The 20,223-nt window shown below is 38.7% G+C and overlaps 1 protein-coding gene across 1 annotated transcript in view; it reads right to left on the reverse strand.

Annotated features, from left to right (window-relative positions):
* The window catches only part of KCNMB2 (potassium calcium-activated channel subfamily M regulatory beta subunit 2), a gene marked incomplete at both ends in the record, with an annotated part of 29,777 nt that extends 10,763 nt beyond the window's left edge, over nucleotides 1–19,014 (reverse strand). Inside the window, 3 exons of the mRNA XM_082839480.1 lie at nucleotides 1,372–1,567; nucleotides 3,966–4,136; nucleotides 18,959–19,014. Of these exons, the coding sequence (XP_082695606.1) occupies nucleotides 1,372–1,567; nucleotides 3,966–4,136; nucleotides 18,959–19,014 (423 nt within the window). The remainder of the gene's footprint in view (nucleotides 1–1,371; nucleotides 1,568–3,965; nucleotides 4,137–18,958) is intronic.
* Nucleotides 19,015–20,223: the final 1,209 nt, after the last annotated feature.

Below are 20,223 nucleotides of genomic sequence, written 5' to 3' on the forward strand. Positions count from 1 at the left end.
CAAAACGAGAAAATGGAAATATGTCCCACTTTTTGATGCCTATTCAATTTTGGCCAATTTCCAATTCCTTGGAGATTTGAGAGTTTTACAGACATTCATCATTACAGGTCAGTTTTGATTTAAAAACTTGGCTTGAGGGATCTTGAAAAACGTATACTTTGTGGGAGAACTAAGCTATGTATATTTGTAGAATAGGATTAGGACTGGTATTGTTTGTGGGTACCACAAACAAAAGGAAATCAGAGCAGACATTGTGTCCTCAGAGATATTTGCAAGAATTCTTTTAAGTTACTGTAACCAAAATGCAAGGTGGGTTTACTTACTTTTTGTTAATATATCACAAAACGAATCCTATGTTCTAGTATCAAGCTTTGCAGCTACTGAATTTTTTTCAATACATATAATCTGTATCATTTAAGTGCTGATAATTGTAATGAAAAGTTTTTACAAGAAAGGCTAGAGTTGTGAGAATTGTATCCTGGTGACGAGAGCCAATTGTCCTGTTGGAGAATGGTATCAGGTTGTCTTGGCATATGAAAGTACTCTGGCCATCTAAATTGCTACCATAAATCCAAAACACAATGTATTTAACTTAAAATTGATAATGGCAGGTTGGTTCTGCTGACACGTTACTAGTCATCCCAGACCTTTTAAATGCAAATTTTATGTGCAGCTTTAATACAATACATACTGAGCATCCAGCACGTGGTCTTGAATGTGTTAGTGCTGGAAAATTCAGCCTCTATGAACATAACACATGTGAAGAAATAGGCACAGGCCCACATACTGTGACCATAGGTTGAAGGTCTCACCTGTGCTCTGCTCAGCACTCTCCGTACTCTGTTCTAATCCTCACAGTGAATGACCTTGCAAGATGGTCATTGTTATTACATTTTTAGAGAAAAGGATACTGAGGCTCAGAGAGCTTAAGTTACATCTCCAAGACCACAGAATGAAGTGACAATGACCGTGGAAAAGCAAAATATAGTTTTACCCCGTGGTTCCCAGGTATATGACAAATATCTTGCTTTTTGGCTTGTACAACTGTGACTAAACTGCACATTTGCTTTGAAAGACTAAGTCTATTTGTGTATCAATAAGGACATAATGTTTACCCTTCTAAATGAAAGTAAGGCTAGATCTTCACTGTTCCAAAATGGGGAGTGATTTGACCACCACTTGCACAGAAAATAAATGTTTCCCAAGTAAGAGAGTCAAGTAGTGTAGTGAGTTCTGTGACTGGATGAGGAAGGGCCTGCTTCCTAGTGGCATTTTCCTTTGAAGTGCTGGCACAGGGGAACTTGATAGAGAGATGGAACGGTGCGGAGCTGTGTGGGGGTGAACGAGATGCAGTGTGCGCCCAGCTCCTACCTCATGATTGATTTTCATTGTCTCTTCCGTGTGGTAGAGAAGGAGCTTCTCTCCAGAAGAAGTCAGGTTAACGTACACCTGGAGACAGGGGTACTGAGAGAGTTTCCAGCAGTCCGGACCACAGCTGAAGGAGCAGTTAAATGTTTCCGTGATGGATGCATTCAGCAAGGTGCACTGAGCCTCCTCGGTCCACACACTACACAGAGAGGAGGAGAATAAGCACAGGCCCAAATGCCAAGGGCAAAGAAGGTGTAATCAGAGGGGAACATTTGTCAGCTCCTTGACCTGAAAAATCTTCAAGATCTATAATACAACCTATTTGTTAATGTGTATGTTTTTAAATAGAGCAGCTTTAGGCTAAGTATAATATAAACACAGACAAACTTTGCCTGGCATCTGAGAACTTTGCCAATGATTTCCATCAGATATAGTATCATCTTTTCCAGTGCTTGATTTAAGTTAGATATTTTTCCTTATCAAATTCATTGGTAAGCATAAGGCAGCATCTTTTTACATCACAACCTGTACTCACACTGCATTTCTGCATTTTAAGCTGCTTCCTGCCATGCCTTGGTCCTCACCTCGCAATGTCTGCCCAGTTTGTAGGCAGCGAAGGGGTAAGGGAGAAGGGGAGGAGAGATGGTGAAAGGGTGGAGGGGCTTGAGGTCCAATGTGACAGATGAAAGGACAGTGATATATTTCTTTAAGGTCTTTCTAATAAGGGAGAAAAGATAACTCCACCTTTTGATTATACCAAGAGCAATCACTTATTGCATCCCCTGTCACCCTAACTGGTGCTTTACATACATTGTCTTCTTTGTTCTCCCAATAACCCTATAGGTTAGGTATTAATTCCTTTTAAAGCTGAGTGAATTGACAGTCAGAGAAATCAAATACATACAAGGACACACAGCTAATAAGTGATGGAAATTGTGATTCCATCCAATCCTCTATTTCTCTACTGCCCGGGCTCGTTCCATGGTGCTGCCCTTCTTCCCCACAAACAGTGGAAAAGAGGCTCTTGTTATATGCAGATTAATGGGTTCTTATCAGTGCCCTGGGACCTCTCAATTAGAAAGATTAAACAAACAAACAAACCCTCCAGCTGCCCATTGGTCAGCTTTTCATTCTAAAACATTTATAATTTTATGATCAAGGGTAATATTTGTGATTAGGAAGTAACACACCCAGAGTCAATGTTTTGCTTCTGGATATAAGCTGATTACCAGAGTGATCAGAAAACATTCTTTGCAGATTAATAGCCCTTCTTTTTGCTGGACATGTGTTGACAGGGCACCCTTTCCATGTCCAGTTTCATACCAGAGCCAGGATACTAGCACTGACCCCCTCTGGTGTGGCAGTTTGTATTTTCCTGGGACATGGGTGGTCAGATTTTGCTTATACAAGGAGGAAAAAAGTCTTAGATGGTTCTAAGCAGATGTGAGGATCTGAAAGCGGTTTTGGAGTCAGTGAACTCTTGGGGCCTGAGGCATCAGAGCTTTCACTGAGAAGCAGCACAGCTGAAGGCATCAGAGAAACAGAGCAGAGCAGCCACAAATGGGAAAGATGATGCCTTAATTTTAGCAGATTACTGTGTTTCAACTAGAGTTTCCTTCTAAAATGAAAGTTATTAATTTAGGTGGGGAAATGAATGCCACAAAATGGTTTGATTCTCTTTTGGATTGAAACCTCAAGTTTTCATTTGAAAGGGCCTCGTTTCTTTAAGCTGAAGCACTCTGAGACCTTCCCCATTAGTTATAGCAATGCTGGGCTTTCCTGTGCTCAAAGTGTCCAATTTATGGACAACAGTTAGCTAGAGATGCTGTGGAGGTTTATCATGTGGCTTACTCAGGAGGAACACTTGACAACTCAGTATTCAATTGCCTCTCTATCTATTCAGTAAACCTAGGGCAAATATTTAAATAAGAAGGGTTCAAAATCTTTAATTTAAAAAGTTAGTGCATAGTAGTGTTTTTCAGCCTATTAGAATCACCTGGGGAAATTTAAAAGCTACTGGTGAATGGGTCCCACTCCAGACCTACTAAATCTGACCCTGTGGAATGATTGTGGTGGGGCCTGGATGTCAGTATTCTTAAAAGTTTCTTAGGAAGTTGAAATGTGCAGTTGAGAACCACTAATATTTGGGGTGATGGAAGAGTGGGGTGTGGTGGAAAGGAATGCAGGTGGAGAATGGACAGAGGTGTGAAGAGGCAAGAATAGGGATTCTGGAATTAACAGGATGTGGTTTTGAATCTTGGCTCTGCCGAACACTAAAGCTATATGACACTGGGCAAATTGTATCTATCTTGAGCCTCAGTTTTGCCATTTTTATGAGTATATTCATACTTGTAGAATAGTTATGGGAATTAAAAAAGTAATGTATGGCAAGTCCCTGGCACATAGTAAGCAGTTTATACATATAACTATTTTTATCATTATTGTTAGATAACATTATTGACAAATAGTATGTGCCAGGCGCTGCTCAAAGTTCTTTTTAGGAAAGCAGGTGAGGAAGAGGACCTCAAGATTGATAAGCTGTGTGGGAGGAGGGAGAAGGGAGACAAAAGACAGTCCCAAGCACCCAATGGCTTTACCTCTGCATGTATGAGCGCAGGAGTGTGATTCCCAGCAGAAAGTACATCATGATGGAGCACACCATCATGGCCAGTCCCAGGAGAATGGCCCGGTCCTCTCCTGCTTTCAGTGCTGTGACAGTTTTCCTTTTGTCCAGGAGGTCATGGTCCCTGATTTTTTGGTAAATGTTTCTGAGGTTGAACATAATACAGTTTTACTTGAAGTCCACAGTTAATCAACACACCCCTAAAGAGTAAGTCGCTGCTCAGGCCTTCCTAAGGCAGAGAGGCCGAGATGGGTCCTCCAAACCCACCTGAGTGCAATTGGATCCCAGCATGTGACTATTGCCTTCCAACACACACGTGCACACACACACACACACACACACACACACACACACACACACACACACACCCCAATCCTGGGCAGAAACAAGTCTCCCTTCTTTCCTTGGGACCCATATCTAGCTGTCAATACTTTTGCTTTTTCTCTAAGTCTGAAGAAAGAAAGCAATCCCTTCGGCCCTTAAAATAATGCTTTGGGTTTGTTTCCTTTGCCAACCCCCAGCTGGTCATCATTGATCTTTCTGTACTCTCTGAATACCTAATGGAGCATTAATTCAAATAAATGGCAACATATATGAGGAATCTATCAACTTAATATCTTATTTCCCCTCGGTAATAATAGACAGAGTTTATCCTGGTTAACATTTTTCTCAAGCTTAGGGTTGCTTAGGGCTCTGTTGACTTGAGATTTATAAGAAATGTGGAGATGTCCAGTGGTGACCCAGACTTCTTTTCCTGTACTGTAAACATTCGAGTGAGTTTACAAAAATGTCAGTCAAATCAAGGCCAGACTCCATAAGTTTGGATAGTTTTATTAGTATTTTTTAAAATTTTCGAGCAGTAACCTACGGAAAGAAAAAAACAGATTGGAGTCAAACTGTCTCCTAGTTCAAAACCTGATTTCATGGCTTACTAGCTGTGTGATCTCTACAACTTCCTCGGCCTTTCTAATTCTCAGTTCCTTGCAAAGTGGAAATAATGTGTAACTACATTGTTACGGTTAAATGAGATGACATAAGTAGATTATCCAGGAGAATGACTGACATGAAGTATTTAATAAATGTTCCCATTTAAAAATGGTGTGGGGAACGCACCTATGGTCAGCTAATCTATGACAAAGGAAGCAATGATATACAATGGAGAAAAGACAGTCTCTTCAATAAGTGGTGCTGGGAAAACTGGACAGCTACATGTAAAAGAGTGAAATTAGATCACTCCCTAACACCATACACAAAAATAAACTCAAAATGGATTAGAGACCTAAATGTAAGACCGGACACTATAAAGCTCTTAGAGGAAAACATAGGAAGAATACTCTTTGACATAAATCACAGCAAGATATTTTTTGATCCATCTCCTAGAGTAATGGAAATAAAAACAAAAATAAACAAATGGGACCTAGTGAAACTTCAAAGCTTTGGCACAGCAAAGGAAACCATAAACAAGACGAAAAGACAACCCTCAGAATGGGAGAAAATATTTGCAAATGAATCAATGGACAAAGGATTAATCTCCAAAATATATAAACAGCTCATGCAGCTCAATATTAAAAAAAAAAAAAACAGCCCAATCCAAAAATGGGCAGAAGACCTAAAGAGACATTTCTCCAAAGAAGACATACAGATGGCTGAGAAGCACATGAAAAGCTGCTCAACATCACTAATTATTAGAGAAATGCAAATCAAAACTACAATGAGGGGCTTCCCTGGTGGCGCAGTGGTTGAGAGTCCGCCTGCCGATGCAGGGGACACGGGTTCGTGCCCCGGTCCGGGAGGATCCCACATGCCGCGGAGCAGCTGGGCCTGTGAGCCATGGCCACTGAGCCTGCGCGTCCGGAGACTGTGCTCCGCAACGGGAGAGGCCACAACAGTGAGAGGCCCGCGTACCGCAAAAAAAAAAAAAAAAACTACAATGAGGTATCACTTCACACCAGTTAGAATGGGCATCGTCAGAAAATCTACAAACAACAAATGCTGGAGAGGGTGTGGAGAAAAGGGAACCCTCTTGCACTGTTGGTGGGAATGTAAATTGATACAGCCACTATGGAGAACAGTATGGAGGTTCCTTAAAAAACTAAAAATAGAATTACCATATGATCCAGCAATCCCACTACTGGGCATATACCCAGAGAAAACCATAATTCAAAAAGACACATGCACCCCAATGTTTATTGCAGCACTGTTTACAATAGCCAGGTCATGGAAGCAACCTAAATGCCCATCGACAGACGAATGGATAAAGAAGATGTGGTGCATATATACAATGGAATACTACTGAGTCGTAAAAAGGAACAAAATTGGGTCATTTGTTGAGACGTGGATGGATCTAGAGTCTGTCATACAGAGTGAAGTAAGTCAGAAAGAGAAAAACAAATATCGTATATTAACGCATATATGTGGAACCTAGAAAAATGGTACAGATGAACTGGTTTGCAGGGCAGAAATAGAGACACAGCTGTAGAGAACAAATGTATGGACACCAAGTGGGGAAAGCGGCAGGGTGGGGGTGGGGGTGGGATGAATTGGGCGATTGGGATTGACATGTACACAATGATGTGTATAAAACTGATGACTAATAAGAACCTGTTATATAAAAAAATAAATAAAATAAAATTCAAAAAAATAAAAAAAGAAATGGTGTGGGGAGCTACACCTTTATGACATGGACATCAGAACATCCCAAAATTGCTGTGCTTCTCCAAAGAATTTCTAAAGGACAGAATGTCAAGGCAGTGAATAGTGTAGAAAGCTTATGAGTGGAGGGTTGGATTTGAAATAATGTCTGGCAGAGAAGGCAGAAAAGAAGTGAGAAATTGCTGGGGGTGCTGGCTGGTTGGAGAGATATGTGAGAAATATGGGAAGGAGGCAATGCTCAAGGATTCTGGAAACACAGGCAACCAAGTAGCCACGGAGAAGGGAGCTTTGGATTGCACGGGTGTGGGAGTGGGGGAGTTGCTGGCTTTTAGGGCTTGGGGACAGAGAGGAGGACACATAGAGTGCTGAAAATGGAGAAAGAAGCTCTTATGCCATTTTTATTTTAAGCTTCAGACAAAAAGCCAACATACATGAGACAGACTTCAGATTTTCCTTTTAAATTTTCATCACTAGTCACTCTCGTTGCTTGAAAAGGTACTAGCATCCAGTGTGGAACTTTGCAGAGGAGGAAAGAGATGCCTGTTATTTGTATAATTGTGTGTATATTCAGGGATTCTATTCAGCTTCATGCTCCAGGATGGCCTTACTGGTGTTTATGGCTGGCATACATTCTGGGGCGCTGGTTCATTCTGGACTGGTTGTTAGATATTTAGATTCCCTATAGAAGTGTGAGAACATGTATGTACTTAGTATATTTCCAAAAGGTTTTAAGGAAGACTATATGTTAATCTGGTTATTAGAGTATAAAATTAATGGATTAGTTTATTATCATTATTACTATTATTTAAAAGTTCTCTTCATGAGGTAGTTTATATAAATCTTACTCTTTCCTTGAGGAGTGGGCCCTTTATAGTAGGAGAATCATAGCTAAATAGAGGACTTTGTTCCTCATCTTTTCATGACCGTGTCCTTCCTGCCTCTTTCCCACCAGCACTCACTCATGGCCACTCATTCTCCTCATGGCCAGAAGCTCTGAGAGCCCATCTTTTTTATTACTCTCCAGCTCCCAGGCCCAGTGCCTCTGGACTAGCTAGCTGGCTGGCCAGCTTGCAGGCTTTTGACTTCCTCAGGCTAGCCACCACCCATCCTCTAAGTTTCCCCATTCTTTCGTGAGATTTTCTTTGGAAAATGTAGGATTTATATCAAAGCTCTTAAACTTGATTCTCTATGAACCTGAGTGAAAAAAAAAAAAAAAAATCAATGCCCATCCAGTTAAAGCCAGACTTTGGAAGCAAGAAGAGACAGGCTGAGTCTGAGTGGCTTCAAAGGCCTGCTGTAAAATAATAATCTTTTGTTACTTTCCTGTTGTTATTTATCAAAATGTATTTAATTCTGATGGCTGCCTTGAGATTTGGATTTCCTGCAGGTGGAGGCCAGCAAGGAGGGAGCAATAGTCTCAGCTCCAGAGTAGTAGGCTGTCACACTGCATCACTTACATCAGTCTATACCCATAAAAGAGATGCAGTGTAATCAGTCAGTTATGTTACTAGAACAAGAAGAATACAAAAATGATTCAAATGGGTAATTTAGAAACAAATCACAATTTGGAAATGGTTAACAAATGTTCTTCACGTGCCCTGGGATGTGTAGAGAAGAGGGAAAATGATTGGTTTCCACGCAGGCTAAACACATCTGGGAAATCAGGATATTACTCAGCAAAATGAAAGTGGATGAGTGAGGTGGGACATACTCATGAAATTCATCAATAATGAATTTATTGCTAATTGAATTAATGGATAAGTTAAGGAATGAATGAATAATTTGGAGGACTAAAGATTCAGTTAAAGTCTACGAACGTATTTTGAATGCTGGTAACCTCTAGTTATTGTATGTGGCCCCTACCCAACAGGAAGACCAACATGAAAAAAAATATCAACGTAGGGTAGTAAATTCAATGATGGAGCCATTCACAGCATGAGTATAGAAGAGGAGTAATTTTCCCAGCCTGAGGGAGCAGGGCAGGGAGCAAGGATTAAGGTTAGGGAAGGCATCCTGGAGGAGAAATTAACAGAATCTTCAAGATTGAATCCAAGTTAACCACATGACACAGGGAATCAAGGGCATTTCAGACAGAAGGAATCACATGAACAAAGGATGGAGATTTGCAACTACATGCTGACTGTCAGAAACTACACAAATTTTATTATTACTCGGATGAGTGTGGGACAGGGGAAATGGGGCAGATGAGTTTGGAGAGGTAGTAGGTTATGAAGAGTTTTTGTAAGTCATTTAAGGAACTTGGCCTTTATCCTGTAGTTAATGGGAAGATGGCAGAGGGTGACATGATCAGAACTGAGTTTCAGAATGATCACTCTGGCTTCAGGGTGAAGATTAGATTAACGATGGAGGCAGACTTAAATCAGAAAGAAGAATTAGGGGATAGCTACTATAGTGTTGGCAAAGGATGATCAGGGCTGGATCTAGGATCGAGGTAGGATAGATGGAGAGAAAAGGATGTATGGAGAAATATCTAGGAGATAAAACTTCAGGATTTGGTGACTCATAGAATATAGGGGATGATGAGGAAGTGAGAAAAAGGATATAGTTTAGATTTATGCCCAAGAACTTAACTTGGACGACTGGGGGAATAGTAGAGGGTGTTAAAGCAGGGGTCCTTATTTTGCTATTCTTCCTGGTTCCAAAGGGGGTGTTTTTGCTGCCCTGGCTAAGAAGGGAGAGGCTGATTGTTCATTTATAGATTCTCTCCCCCACAAACATAGTGTCATGAGCTCAGGTGAGGATTGACTAATCTGATTGGTGAGATAGACCAGAGCCTGACAGTCAGAGACCCTGTCTACATTTTGGGTGAGACTGAAGATCACTGTTTATGAGTGGCACAATTTTTTTCTCATCCTTTTGGACTTGCCTTTGTTCAGGCCTGGTGTGCCTTGGCCTCGCTATCTCTAGGTAGTAAGCCCCAGGTGGGGAAGGGAGTGTCCATAGCCTGAGACTAAGTGGATTAGTGAGGTGCCCCTCCTATGCCAAGTTGTCTTCAAAGCTGGGGGGTGGGGGTGGGGAATGAGCATGATGCTATATTTTGGGCCTCAGGCCTAAACTTCATCCTTCATACTAGGAAGCCTTGTACTTTGGGGGTTACTCTGCCACTACTAACAGAGTGGACAGTTCATCTCTCTTTGGCTCTTTGTGTCTATTCTCTGTGGAATCTTCTTAAAAGGGGTAGAGGGAGAAATAAGGGAATGAAGGCTAGAATAGTTCATTGAAGTAGAGCTCTCAGGAGGAATAATGACTCAGGCATGACTACAAAATAAGTTTCGAATATGGGGGATATTCAACCATAGGTATAGAGCAGGAATTTGGATTTCTAAGTCTGAAGCAGATCTAGCCTTGGTGTATACTGGCGAAGCAGTATGTTTAAGCTCTGTTGGAGCAGCTGTGGCTTCATGGTTCATGGTGAACCATGAATCAGTATGGTGGTTACAAATCAGCATTTATACATGTTGGCAATAACAAGTAGTACATATGTGCAGTCTTTTCTACATATACAGGGAGCATTCTGCCCAAATCCTTTTGGAGAATGTGAGTTATTAATAAAACTACAAGGCAAATTCAAGTATAACAAAATATTTTGTATAAAAAAATTTAATTGTCCAATAAAGCTTTATATTTACCTCAAGCCATAGTCAACACAATACAATTTTATTTCAAACTCCATATTTGGATAGTGTCTTAAAGTTTGATAGTAGTCCTATGGTTCACAAGCAAATTATTTATGAGGCTGTACATATACAAACATGGATATAAAGAGTAAAATGTGCAAGAAAAAAAGTTTTCCTTGGGCTTCACTCATTTAAATTCAGATTCCCTTGGTATTTAGCCTGCAGGAAGAAAACTATTCATGTTAAGGCAGGGTAAATGTCATTTATTAATTCATTTGTTTATTCATTTGTCAACATTTTAAAGTCTTCATAAGATGAAACGTACTGTGCCAAGTTCTGGGGAATACAAAGTGAATAAGACATGTCCTGAGGGAGCTGGGTGAGATACCAATCATTACAATGCATCTTAAGGAGACTTATTGTAATGAGTACAGAAAGGAAGCAAGTCAATATGCTGGGCGCTGATTTGCCAAAGGTTCAGTTAGTGAATGGCTAATGCACCATGATTAGCCAATTTGCCAATTTATTGAAGGATCACTTTGCCAAATGAATAATTTGCCCACTTAATCACAGATTTAACAAAAACTTATTTTAAGGAGCATTGTTTTAAGTATAGTAAAGTAATATGAATGTATTTTCTTAAGAATATTTTAAGATGATATTTTAAAAATACATTGAATTATATTCTTCTTATGAATATGTTATTTTTAGCAGTATTTTAAGATCTCTTTGTTTTTTTTTTTAAAGCTAAGTAAGTTTCTGAGGGAGGTTTAGTCTCTTTATAAATAATTCTTATATTCATAGATATATATTTTTTGAATATGTGTATGAATATATTCTTCTAATAGAGATAGCAAAAATTTAGCATTTCATATGGGAGCCTTTCTGTTTATAATGATTTTACTCAATTCCTTTTTAGAGTTATTTGCTGTTTTGCTAACATTTTAGTATCACTGAGATTCTTGTGCAAATTTCATGACTTTGATAGATTTGGCAACTTTATCAATTAACCAAAATTTGTTTCTTTTAACTATTCATAAGATTACGGTAATTGATTTTGGGTGGGAATTTTTAACAGCTTTTTGAAGTTTCTGCTAAGTTTTATTTGAACAGTTTTATTTTGTCCTTATAACAAAATGTTTAATTTGTCTTTGCTCTTGTCCTGTTATTGGAACAGGAGGGATCTGGACAAGATTGGTGGGACCCTCTGCTGGGGGAAAGTTGAAGAGCAGAATCAGCATAATGTAGCCTGGCCTGCTGATCCTAGAGAGGGGGAAACCCAGGGGCAGAGAGGAGAGGAAACAAAGAATAGAGAGAACAGTAGGGCATGGCTGGGTCGGGGGGAGGGGAGGAAGACCTGAGAACAGGGGACCCTGAAGACGGAGGGTGTCTGGAGCACAGGGAAGAAAAGACAGAGGGGCAGAGAGATAGAGGGACAATGGCTGCAGAGACTGAGAGACAGAGGAGAGTCTCAAAGCCCCAAATCTGGGTCCCCTGCAGTCTTTTTGGTTCCTACTAACCCATAGAACTATGAGGGTTACAATGATTATACAAAGTTTTTGGTAAGTAACTAAATTTGATAAATTCACCAAAAAGATCAACTGGCAAATGCATTAGTATTTGGCAATTTGGCTTCAGGCAAATTGGCTATCACTGTATTGGACATTCCTTGAACTGGGCATTCAGTAGATTGGTGATGGATAACTTGGCTCAGGACTTGATTTATGAACATGAATGTTTTAATTCATGTTTAATTAAACCAAGGTGGCCATAACAGTTTAAGTGGTGATAGTTAAAGGATTCAGTAATAGACTGAATTAAATCTCCAATGAGCAAACAGTTGATAAGGGGAATAGGGTAGCTGAGAGTGGTTGGATTCCAGGATGCAGTGAGTGGGGGTGGCAGGTAATGAGCTGGTTAGATAGGCAGGGGTCAGAGATAAAGGGTGTTGTATGTCTTCTGAAGTCAGAGGAGCCACTAAAAGAATTTAAGCAAGAAAGTGATATAATTAGCTTTGTACTTTAGAAAGATCACTCACGTTAGTGTGGTTGGCTGTTTGGAATGGTTTATTCCTGGAGGCTAAGAGACTGATTCTGAAACTCTGTCAGCATTTCAGGTGTTAAATAGGGGTTGAAAAAAAAGCAGTGGTAGAGGAGATGAAAATTTAGATATGGGCATCATTTGTGTCCAGAAGTAACTATGAACACTGTGGGTTTTAATGAGACTCCCTAGGTAGTCAGAGAAACAAAACTCAGCGAGGGTACTAGAACTTGGAAAGGGCAAGAAGACAGATCTACAAAGGGTCCCAAAGCAGTCAGAGAGGTGAGGGGCACTGGCAGGTGCAGGAAAGAGGAGGGAAGGTGTGAATAAAGGATTATGTATATCTGTCATAACTTGGGGAGGCCCTTCAGAAACCTAACCATAGTAACCATAATACTTAACATACTAAATATTTATATTTATGCCTCTCTGGCCCAGTGAATATTGAGTGGCTCAAGAGTTAGAGCCAGACCGCATTCACCTTTGTATGTTCAGTCTCTTGCATTTATTAGGCTCACAGAGTATGTTCCTTTATGTGGGCTAGAAAAGGCTTCAATACTGAGCCTCCCTACACTGAGGCAGCCAGTGTAGGGAGGCTTAATGGCCAAGTGAAACCAAGTAGACCAGAGAACCATGGCTAGAACAGACTCCTGGCTTCTCTCTTCCTATCAGCGCCCATTGTACTGTACCACTAATATATTTAGTATTCCTTCTAGGAAAATTTCAAGCTTTTCTGGCACTGAGAGCTCTAGTTTCCAGACTTCAAGGAAAAGTGCCTTCTCTTAGATCCTACAAAGTGAATCTGTGGGGCAATAGATTGCTGAATGCCAGCTGAGTTGAAACAGGCAGAGTTGCTATGTATCTTTGCCCCAGGAGCACTCAACTCATTATCTCATATGGCAGAGCTGAGAGTGGCATGGATTAAAACAGCCACTGTTCTGCCTTCCACCCACCAAAGTCTTCTATGTTTTTGAGATGTATGTACATCCTCACCTTCTATTAGTTCTATTAGATAGAACTAAATAATCTTAAATGTTTATATTAGTTAAGAAGAAAGCCTGAAAATTAATGTGCTAGGCATCCAACGTAAGGAGTTATGAAACGATTAATAGAATATATTAAAAGAAAGTGTAAGGAAGGAAATAATATCCATGAGTAGAAATAAATGGAATAAAAGATGCACTGTATTAAAGAATTAATGAAATCAAAGATTAGTTTTTTGAAAAGACTAATGAAATAGCTAAACCTCTGATGAGACTGATAAGAAAAACTAGAGAAGACTCAAATAAATATCAGGAATTTAAAAACTGTAAGTACAGATACAGTTAGATTAGAAAGATAATAGAGGATATTAGAAACAACTTTATAGCAAGACATTTAAAAACTTTGATATATGATTTACTTAAATATATAGCAAATTCTTACAAATGTATGGCTTATTGAAACTACTTTGAAATAGCTAGAAAATCTAAATAGTTTTAAATCATTAAAAATTGAATCATCAATTTAAAATATCCTCATAATGGAAATACCAGGCTCTGATTATTTATAGGTAAATAAACCTAGATTATACAAATCATTCGGAGGATCATATTCAGAAAAAGACTTGGTGACATAAAGATGCAAATTTACCACAAATTAATTAATAGCTTTCATAAAATTCCAAAAAAATCACAAGAGCTTTTTTGGGAAGTGGGGTAGGCATGACTGGACAAGCTGATTCTAAAATAGGTATGGGAGTGCAAACATCTAAGGATAGCAAATACAATCCTGATTACAAAAGAACAAGGTGGGCAACTTTTATACCAGATATCACGATGCATTATAATGCTAATGTTTGTAAGCTCAGGGGTGGTGTTTGTCTGAGGTAGACAAAATTCACCAGTGGGACAGAGTAGAGATCCAGAAACATATCCATGCGTATGTGGAAACCTAATATATGATACATGTGTACTTTTAGATCATTGAGGAAAGGACAAACTATCCAACGAAAGGTGCTGGACAATTGGTTATCTGTACAGAAAAAAATAGATGCCTAGTTCACACCACACACAAAAGTAAACTTCAGGTGATTAAGGACTTAATTGTGAAAGGCAAACCTGCAAAATATTAACTGTATCAGAGCATACCCTTTTGAACTTGGGATAGGAAAGGATTTCAAAATGTTGAAAAATTGCTGAGAACACATTAAAATTAAGACCATGTTTATGAAAAGATATCATAAAGAAAGTGAAAATACAAGTAAACTGGGAGAAGCTGTTTGCACACAATAGACAAAGGGTTAATAGAAACTTTTATAAAAGTTTTTAATAGTTTATATAGCATTTTAAATTGTTGCTGCAGGAGGGTTGGTGTTATTTGGTCTACTATACTGTCAGAAAAGGAAGTCTCATTGTTATTTCTCTCCTCCATCTCTTTCCCCGCTCCTGGAACTCTTATCATTCACATGTAACTTTCTGATCCTTCCTCTTAAGATTTCCATCTCTTTGTAATTTTCCTCTGGATTTTGAGATATTTCTTTCACTTTATCTTCCAGTTCTCTCATTTTGTTTTCAACCATTCTCAATGGTTACCTTTCTATATTCTATTAAATTTTTTAAATGAAAGAAAACAGACTTTTATAAAGAATTCCTACAAGTCAATAAGAAAAAGACAAAAATCCAATTAAAAATGGGCCACATGTTAGAACAGGCACTTTACAGAAAAGGACTAGGGACGTAGACTCAATCTTATTACTAATCTGAAAAATGGGAATTGAAAGCACAATACCCTCTGGATTGATGAAAATTAAAACCCCTAAAACTCTAGAGCAATGGAATCATATCTATAGCTGCTTTGGAAAGCAATGGCATTGCCTGGTGAAGTGAGAGCTGTGCATACTTTTGAATCAACAATTCCCAAGTTAGGTGTAAAACCTAAGAAATGTTTGTACATATGTACAGGAGACATGAACAAAAAGTTTTATAGCAGCATTGTCAGTACAAAAAGAACTGGAAATAATGCCAATGTCTATGGGAAGTAGACTGGATGAATAAATGGTGGTATATTCGTATAATGGCATACTACACAGCAGACGAAATAAGCTACAGCTAGTCACATCAGCACTGATAAATCATGGGACCATGTTTGGTGAAAACAACGAGTTGCAGAACAATTCATATGGTATGATTCCATTTATTTAAAGTCTCCAAACATTTAGAAGTAAACAATGTATTGTTTAAGCATTCAGATGTGACAAACTCATGAAGAAAAGCAAGGGAATGATAAACAGGAGGGTGGTTATCTCTGGGTGGGGGCAGGGATAAGGAGGGGGATGCTCTTAGGGAAGCACCCTCAAGGGCTTCAAAAATTCTGATTGTTTTAGTTTTTAAGCTTAATGAAGGGTACTCAGATGTTTATTATATCATCATTCTCTGTATGGTAACATGTGATAAATGTTCCTTTATACCAATTCAATATTTAGTATAAACAATCCAAAGAATATTTGATAAACACTCAGTGGTAATGTCCTTGGCTAATAACCTCTCTCTTCTTTAATTTTTAAATTAGTTATTGCTGCTCTTGTTTTATTTTGCCTCCTGCGATTTAGAGATTAACATCGGCTCACCTAACAAATTTGTTCAGGGAAGAAAAAATATTCCTTCACATTGCTGGGCATGTGGAATGGAGGATAAGGATAGAAACCAGTGTTTTGCATATAGCAGATGATCAGAAAAAGGACTGGCTTTGAATTAAAATAATGAAAAAAATGTAAAGTTGACTTCAACTTCCCTTGAACCATAAAAATTAGGTTTCAGAATTTTCAGTGGACTTTTACTTCCACTTGGTCGCTCTGCCTGTCTGTAAGCTTATTTCTTGATGTTGCATCTCTTGAGGAATCCTAGGGAAGCCGAGATCCTGACAAGTTTGTCTCTGGTCTCAGAATAAGGCAGTGTGGAGTGGAGCCAAGTGTTTTTGGCTGCCTGGCCTCTGGGATTGCCGGGGGAACACAGTTGGAGAAGCTGAACACACAGAGGCCAGGTTTGCAGAATAAGAAACTGAGGTTGGAACAGTTACCAGCAGTTCTGGGCAGTGCTTCCAGACAACCTAGTTAATTTATTTGCAAATAATTAACTTGAGGACCTTAATTATCTAGATTTATTATCAACCGTCATTACTTTCCTTATCACCATGATTACTGCCACCAAGAGTATTAAGCAGAGCAATAGCTGCTGTTTAAAGTCAGTTTTAAAATCTGAGTCTTGTTCCACAAGAGTCTGTGAATTAGGCAGTGAAGACAGAGGTGTGGTTAAGAAAGAGGTACAGGCAAATGAACCAACATCAAACTAAGGATACTGGCTTAGTGTCAGATTCTATTGCTGTATTCTTTGCCTGTTTTTCCATTTGTCTTTGACTTTGTAGGCCAAAGTCATGCAGATTGATTTCATAAGCCTTGGCATCCCCATCCCATAAATAAAACTTGCTGAAAATGATTTACTTAGAGTCAATATTTTAATTATTTAAAACCCCATAGTTACTGAAATCATAGTTACTGAAAACATGAAAGTAGTAATTAAGAGTTTTATAGAATCTTACTGGTATAGGATATGAAGCTAATTACTTGCTCCTTTTAATGCCACAAATATTGCCAATATATCGTATTCACATATTTATTATCTCCTGTGATATACAATTTTCAACTCTGTTTCATCATAGTTTCCCCCTGTGGGCTTGGTTGTTCACTGCTGCTCCGAATATCTCATGTTTGACAAGAGCCTATGTAAGCCATGGGGTGCGGGGGAGAGAGTACAACCTTGGGTTTAAATCTTGATTCAATCACTGGCTAGTTGTTGCACGCTTGGAAGTTACTTAAACTCTCTAAGCCTCAGCTTTCCCAACTGTAAAATGGGCATAATAATCCTTATCTTACAAATTAGAAGAGAACGGTTTATGAAAACATGCAGTGCAGAGTAATTGCTTCTTAAATGTTAATCCTTTTGTTTGTAAAAAAATTTATATATATAGAAAAATGTATTTAATTAAATTACTCATTGAGAATAAATAGAAGTTGAAACAAATACATCATGCTTCACCTGCTCTGATGAAACCTTCAAAATCTAAGGAGGACTGGCCATTGATAGTCACACTATTCCTGTAGGGCAACAAAATCTCTGCCTTTCTGCACCATCAATGGTAGTGACCTTTTTTTTTTTTAAAGAAATGAGGAAATTTCATACAAAGTATGGAATTTAAAAATGACACAAAATTTCAGTCTTATAGTAAAGCTCTTGCTGAAAGATGGTTCAACTTAGTTGCTTGAAAGCAAATGAAAAATAACTTGATTAAGCATTGAGAAAAAGCATGTGAAAACCTATTTTACTTAAATATCATATCACTATTTTTTCCATAGTTAAGATAGTATAACATATTACAAAGCATTTGGAAAATGGAGGAGTAAGAAGCATACTTTTCCTTTCACGCCTTTTCCTATGTATATATTTTTTGTGGCTGCAATTATAGTATGTATGCACTTTTCCAACTTGATTTGTCAGTTAATGTTATGCCAAAACATTTTTAACTGCTAAGTGGTACATTACATTCCATGATTTATTTAACAGATTTTCTGTTGTGAATAAGTTGCTTCCAAATTATTGTGAAGAACAATTTTGCCTTCAGAATTTTTAAAGGATTTTATCTGTAGGGAAATACAGATTTTTAAAAGGAAAAATAGAAGTACCAGCTATAAAATTTACACTCAGGTAAACCTCCCTCAGGTCCTTCTTCTTGTGCCCGCATTTATCAATCCTGATTTCTGTCAGATTCTGCAGGCAGGTGAGCCTTGCCTAAGCTGCAATATGTTGGTATAGGCAGTTGTGTTTAAAATTTAGCTTCATCAAACCCAAATAATAGTACCAGGTCAATAAGAAAGAGAGAGATGCAGAAGAAAAAAAGAAAGAGAAACCAAATATTAAAAATGGCCAGAGAATTTTATGAATGTATTTACTCCCAAGTTGGAGAGCTGGGTTGAGCTGTATAATTGTCATTTTGTCTTTCATTATCACTGCTTTTGCCCTTTAATTTTTTTTCTAATTCCCCCATTCTTCCCCGACCCCAGGCTATTCTTCCAAGGAGTTTGAGAGCTCCATGGACTTGTCTATCCTTTTTTCATTCTCTCTTAGTTTTTGCTTTCCTTCCCTGCCATATGTCCACTGCTTTGAAATGCAATTTTCATTATTTCAGTTCAGTATTTATTGAGCACTTACTATGTGCCAGGTATGGTGGTAGGAGGTGAAAATTCAGGGGACAGTAAAACACAAATTCTGTGCTGATCAAGAGGATAGTGGGAGGTTCTGATTGGATGGATATCTGAAGGCAGAGGTAGAGTTAGCTAAGTGACCAGTGTGTGTATATGTGCATGTGTAAAGGGCATTTCTGACAGGGAACAGCCTTTGTAAAGCTACGTGGTAGGAGTGAGCATGGAGAATGCAAGGAGGAGGACGGCCAAAGTGTCTAAAACCCATTCCCTCAATGTAGAGTCCATCCCACATTAACACTTGCAAAATATAAAGCTCAGTTGCCTAACGCTTTCTCTTTGGCATACTCTCTGGGTATTCAGGTTAAATGATTCTGAAAAGCCTCCAGAGTCCCAGTGATTTACCTTTTCTCATCATGTCTGTAAGTTGAAGAGGTTCGGCCACTGGTCCATATAAACATCTTAGAGGATGTTGGTCCAGGGGCTCCTTTCCTTATGGTGGAAGTCCTGGAAGAATGGTGAAAAGACCTAGAAGAGGTACACACTGAAGTTAAATCCAGTACTTAAAGTTTGGGGAACTGTGTATCAGATAGCAACCGGTAACTCTCAGTGGATTGACCATGTTAAATAAGACCAGGTTTCTGTTGCTGTAGGGCAGTTGTTCTCAACCCTGGCTGCACATTAAAATCAACTGCGAATCTTTTAAAAAGCACTGAAGCCTGGGTGCCTCCCTCAGAAATGTGCAGTCAATTTTTTTTAAAGCCTCCTAGTTGTTTCTAATGCACTGCTAGCATTAAGAGCCACTGCGTTAGGGAAACACAGTTTTCTAATTGATGTTATTACCATATTCCCTCTAAGATGTCTCCTCCAAAAATATAATTTGGTACAGTTTATTATTCTATATTTTTCCAAAATTTTGGTTCAGGTTTGGTTCTATTTTTTTTTCTATTTCTCTGTTTCTCTTCAAACTGTTTTCCCTGATGCTGACAGATGTGACATCTTACTGACGAGAGATCATCTTTTAAATGTGTTCAACTGTTGCCAAATCTGTGGGTTCATCCCTTGGCAGTTGAGTCTCGGAGAAAATCATGGAAGCAGAGGCAGCAGATATTCTCTGGCTCCTAACGGCCAGGTTTATAGGATCCAGAGTCAAGATACTAGAGGACTGTTGTATTCTTTCGGTCATGACTTGGCTTGGGGATTAGTTCTGTCATCTTGAAGTTATAAATATGAAATATCATAGAAATCTTAATCACATAAAGAAGTTAAAATGATATTTAACAAATAGAACAAAGGAAGAAAGAAAGGTGATTCCTTCATGGATGCATAGTCACTCGTGGCTTTCCTTTTGGTTGAGCACAGTATTAATGGTAAGCATGAGATTGGAAATAATATTAACTACTATATACTGTATTAGATACTACATGCCAGACAGTTTGCATATATTGTCTATGTATATATCATGAAATGTATATGCCTATATCTATGTTATGCTCATATCATGAAAACCCTGCAAGGTAGATTATGCTATTATTTTTAGATTAAAAGTGATGCTTCTAGGAGATTTAGAAAAGGTGGACCCATGTCTACTTGTCTCCAATACTCACGCTTTCTGGGGAAAGACACATTACTGTCTAGCCCAGTGATTCTCAATGTGCATATGAATTACC

The sequence above is a fragment of the Leucopleurus acutus genome (genome assembly GCF_964270905.1).
Source record: "Leucopleurus acutus genome assembly, chromosome: 5".
NCBI classification, from domain to species: Eukaryota; Metazoa; Chordata; class Mammalia; order Artiodactyla; family Delphinidae; genus Leucopleurus; species Leucopleurus acutus.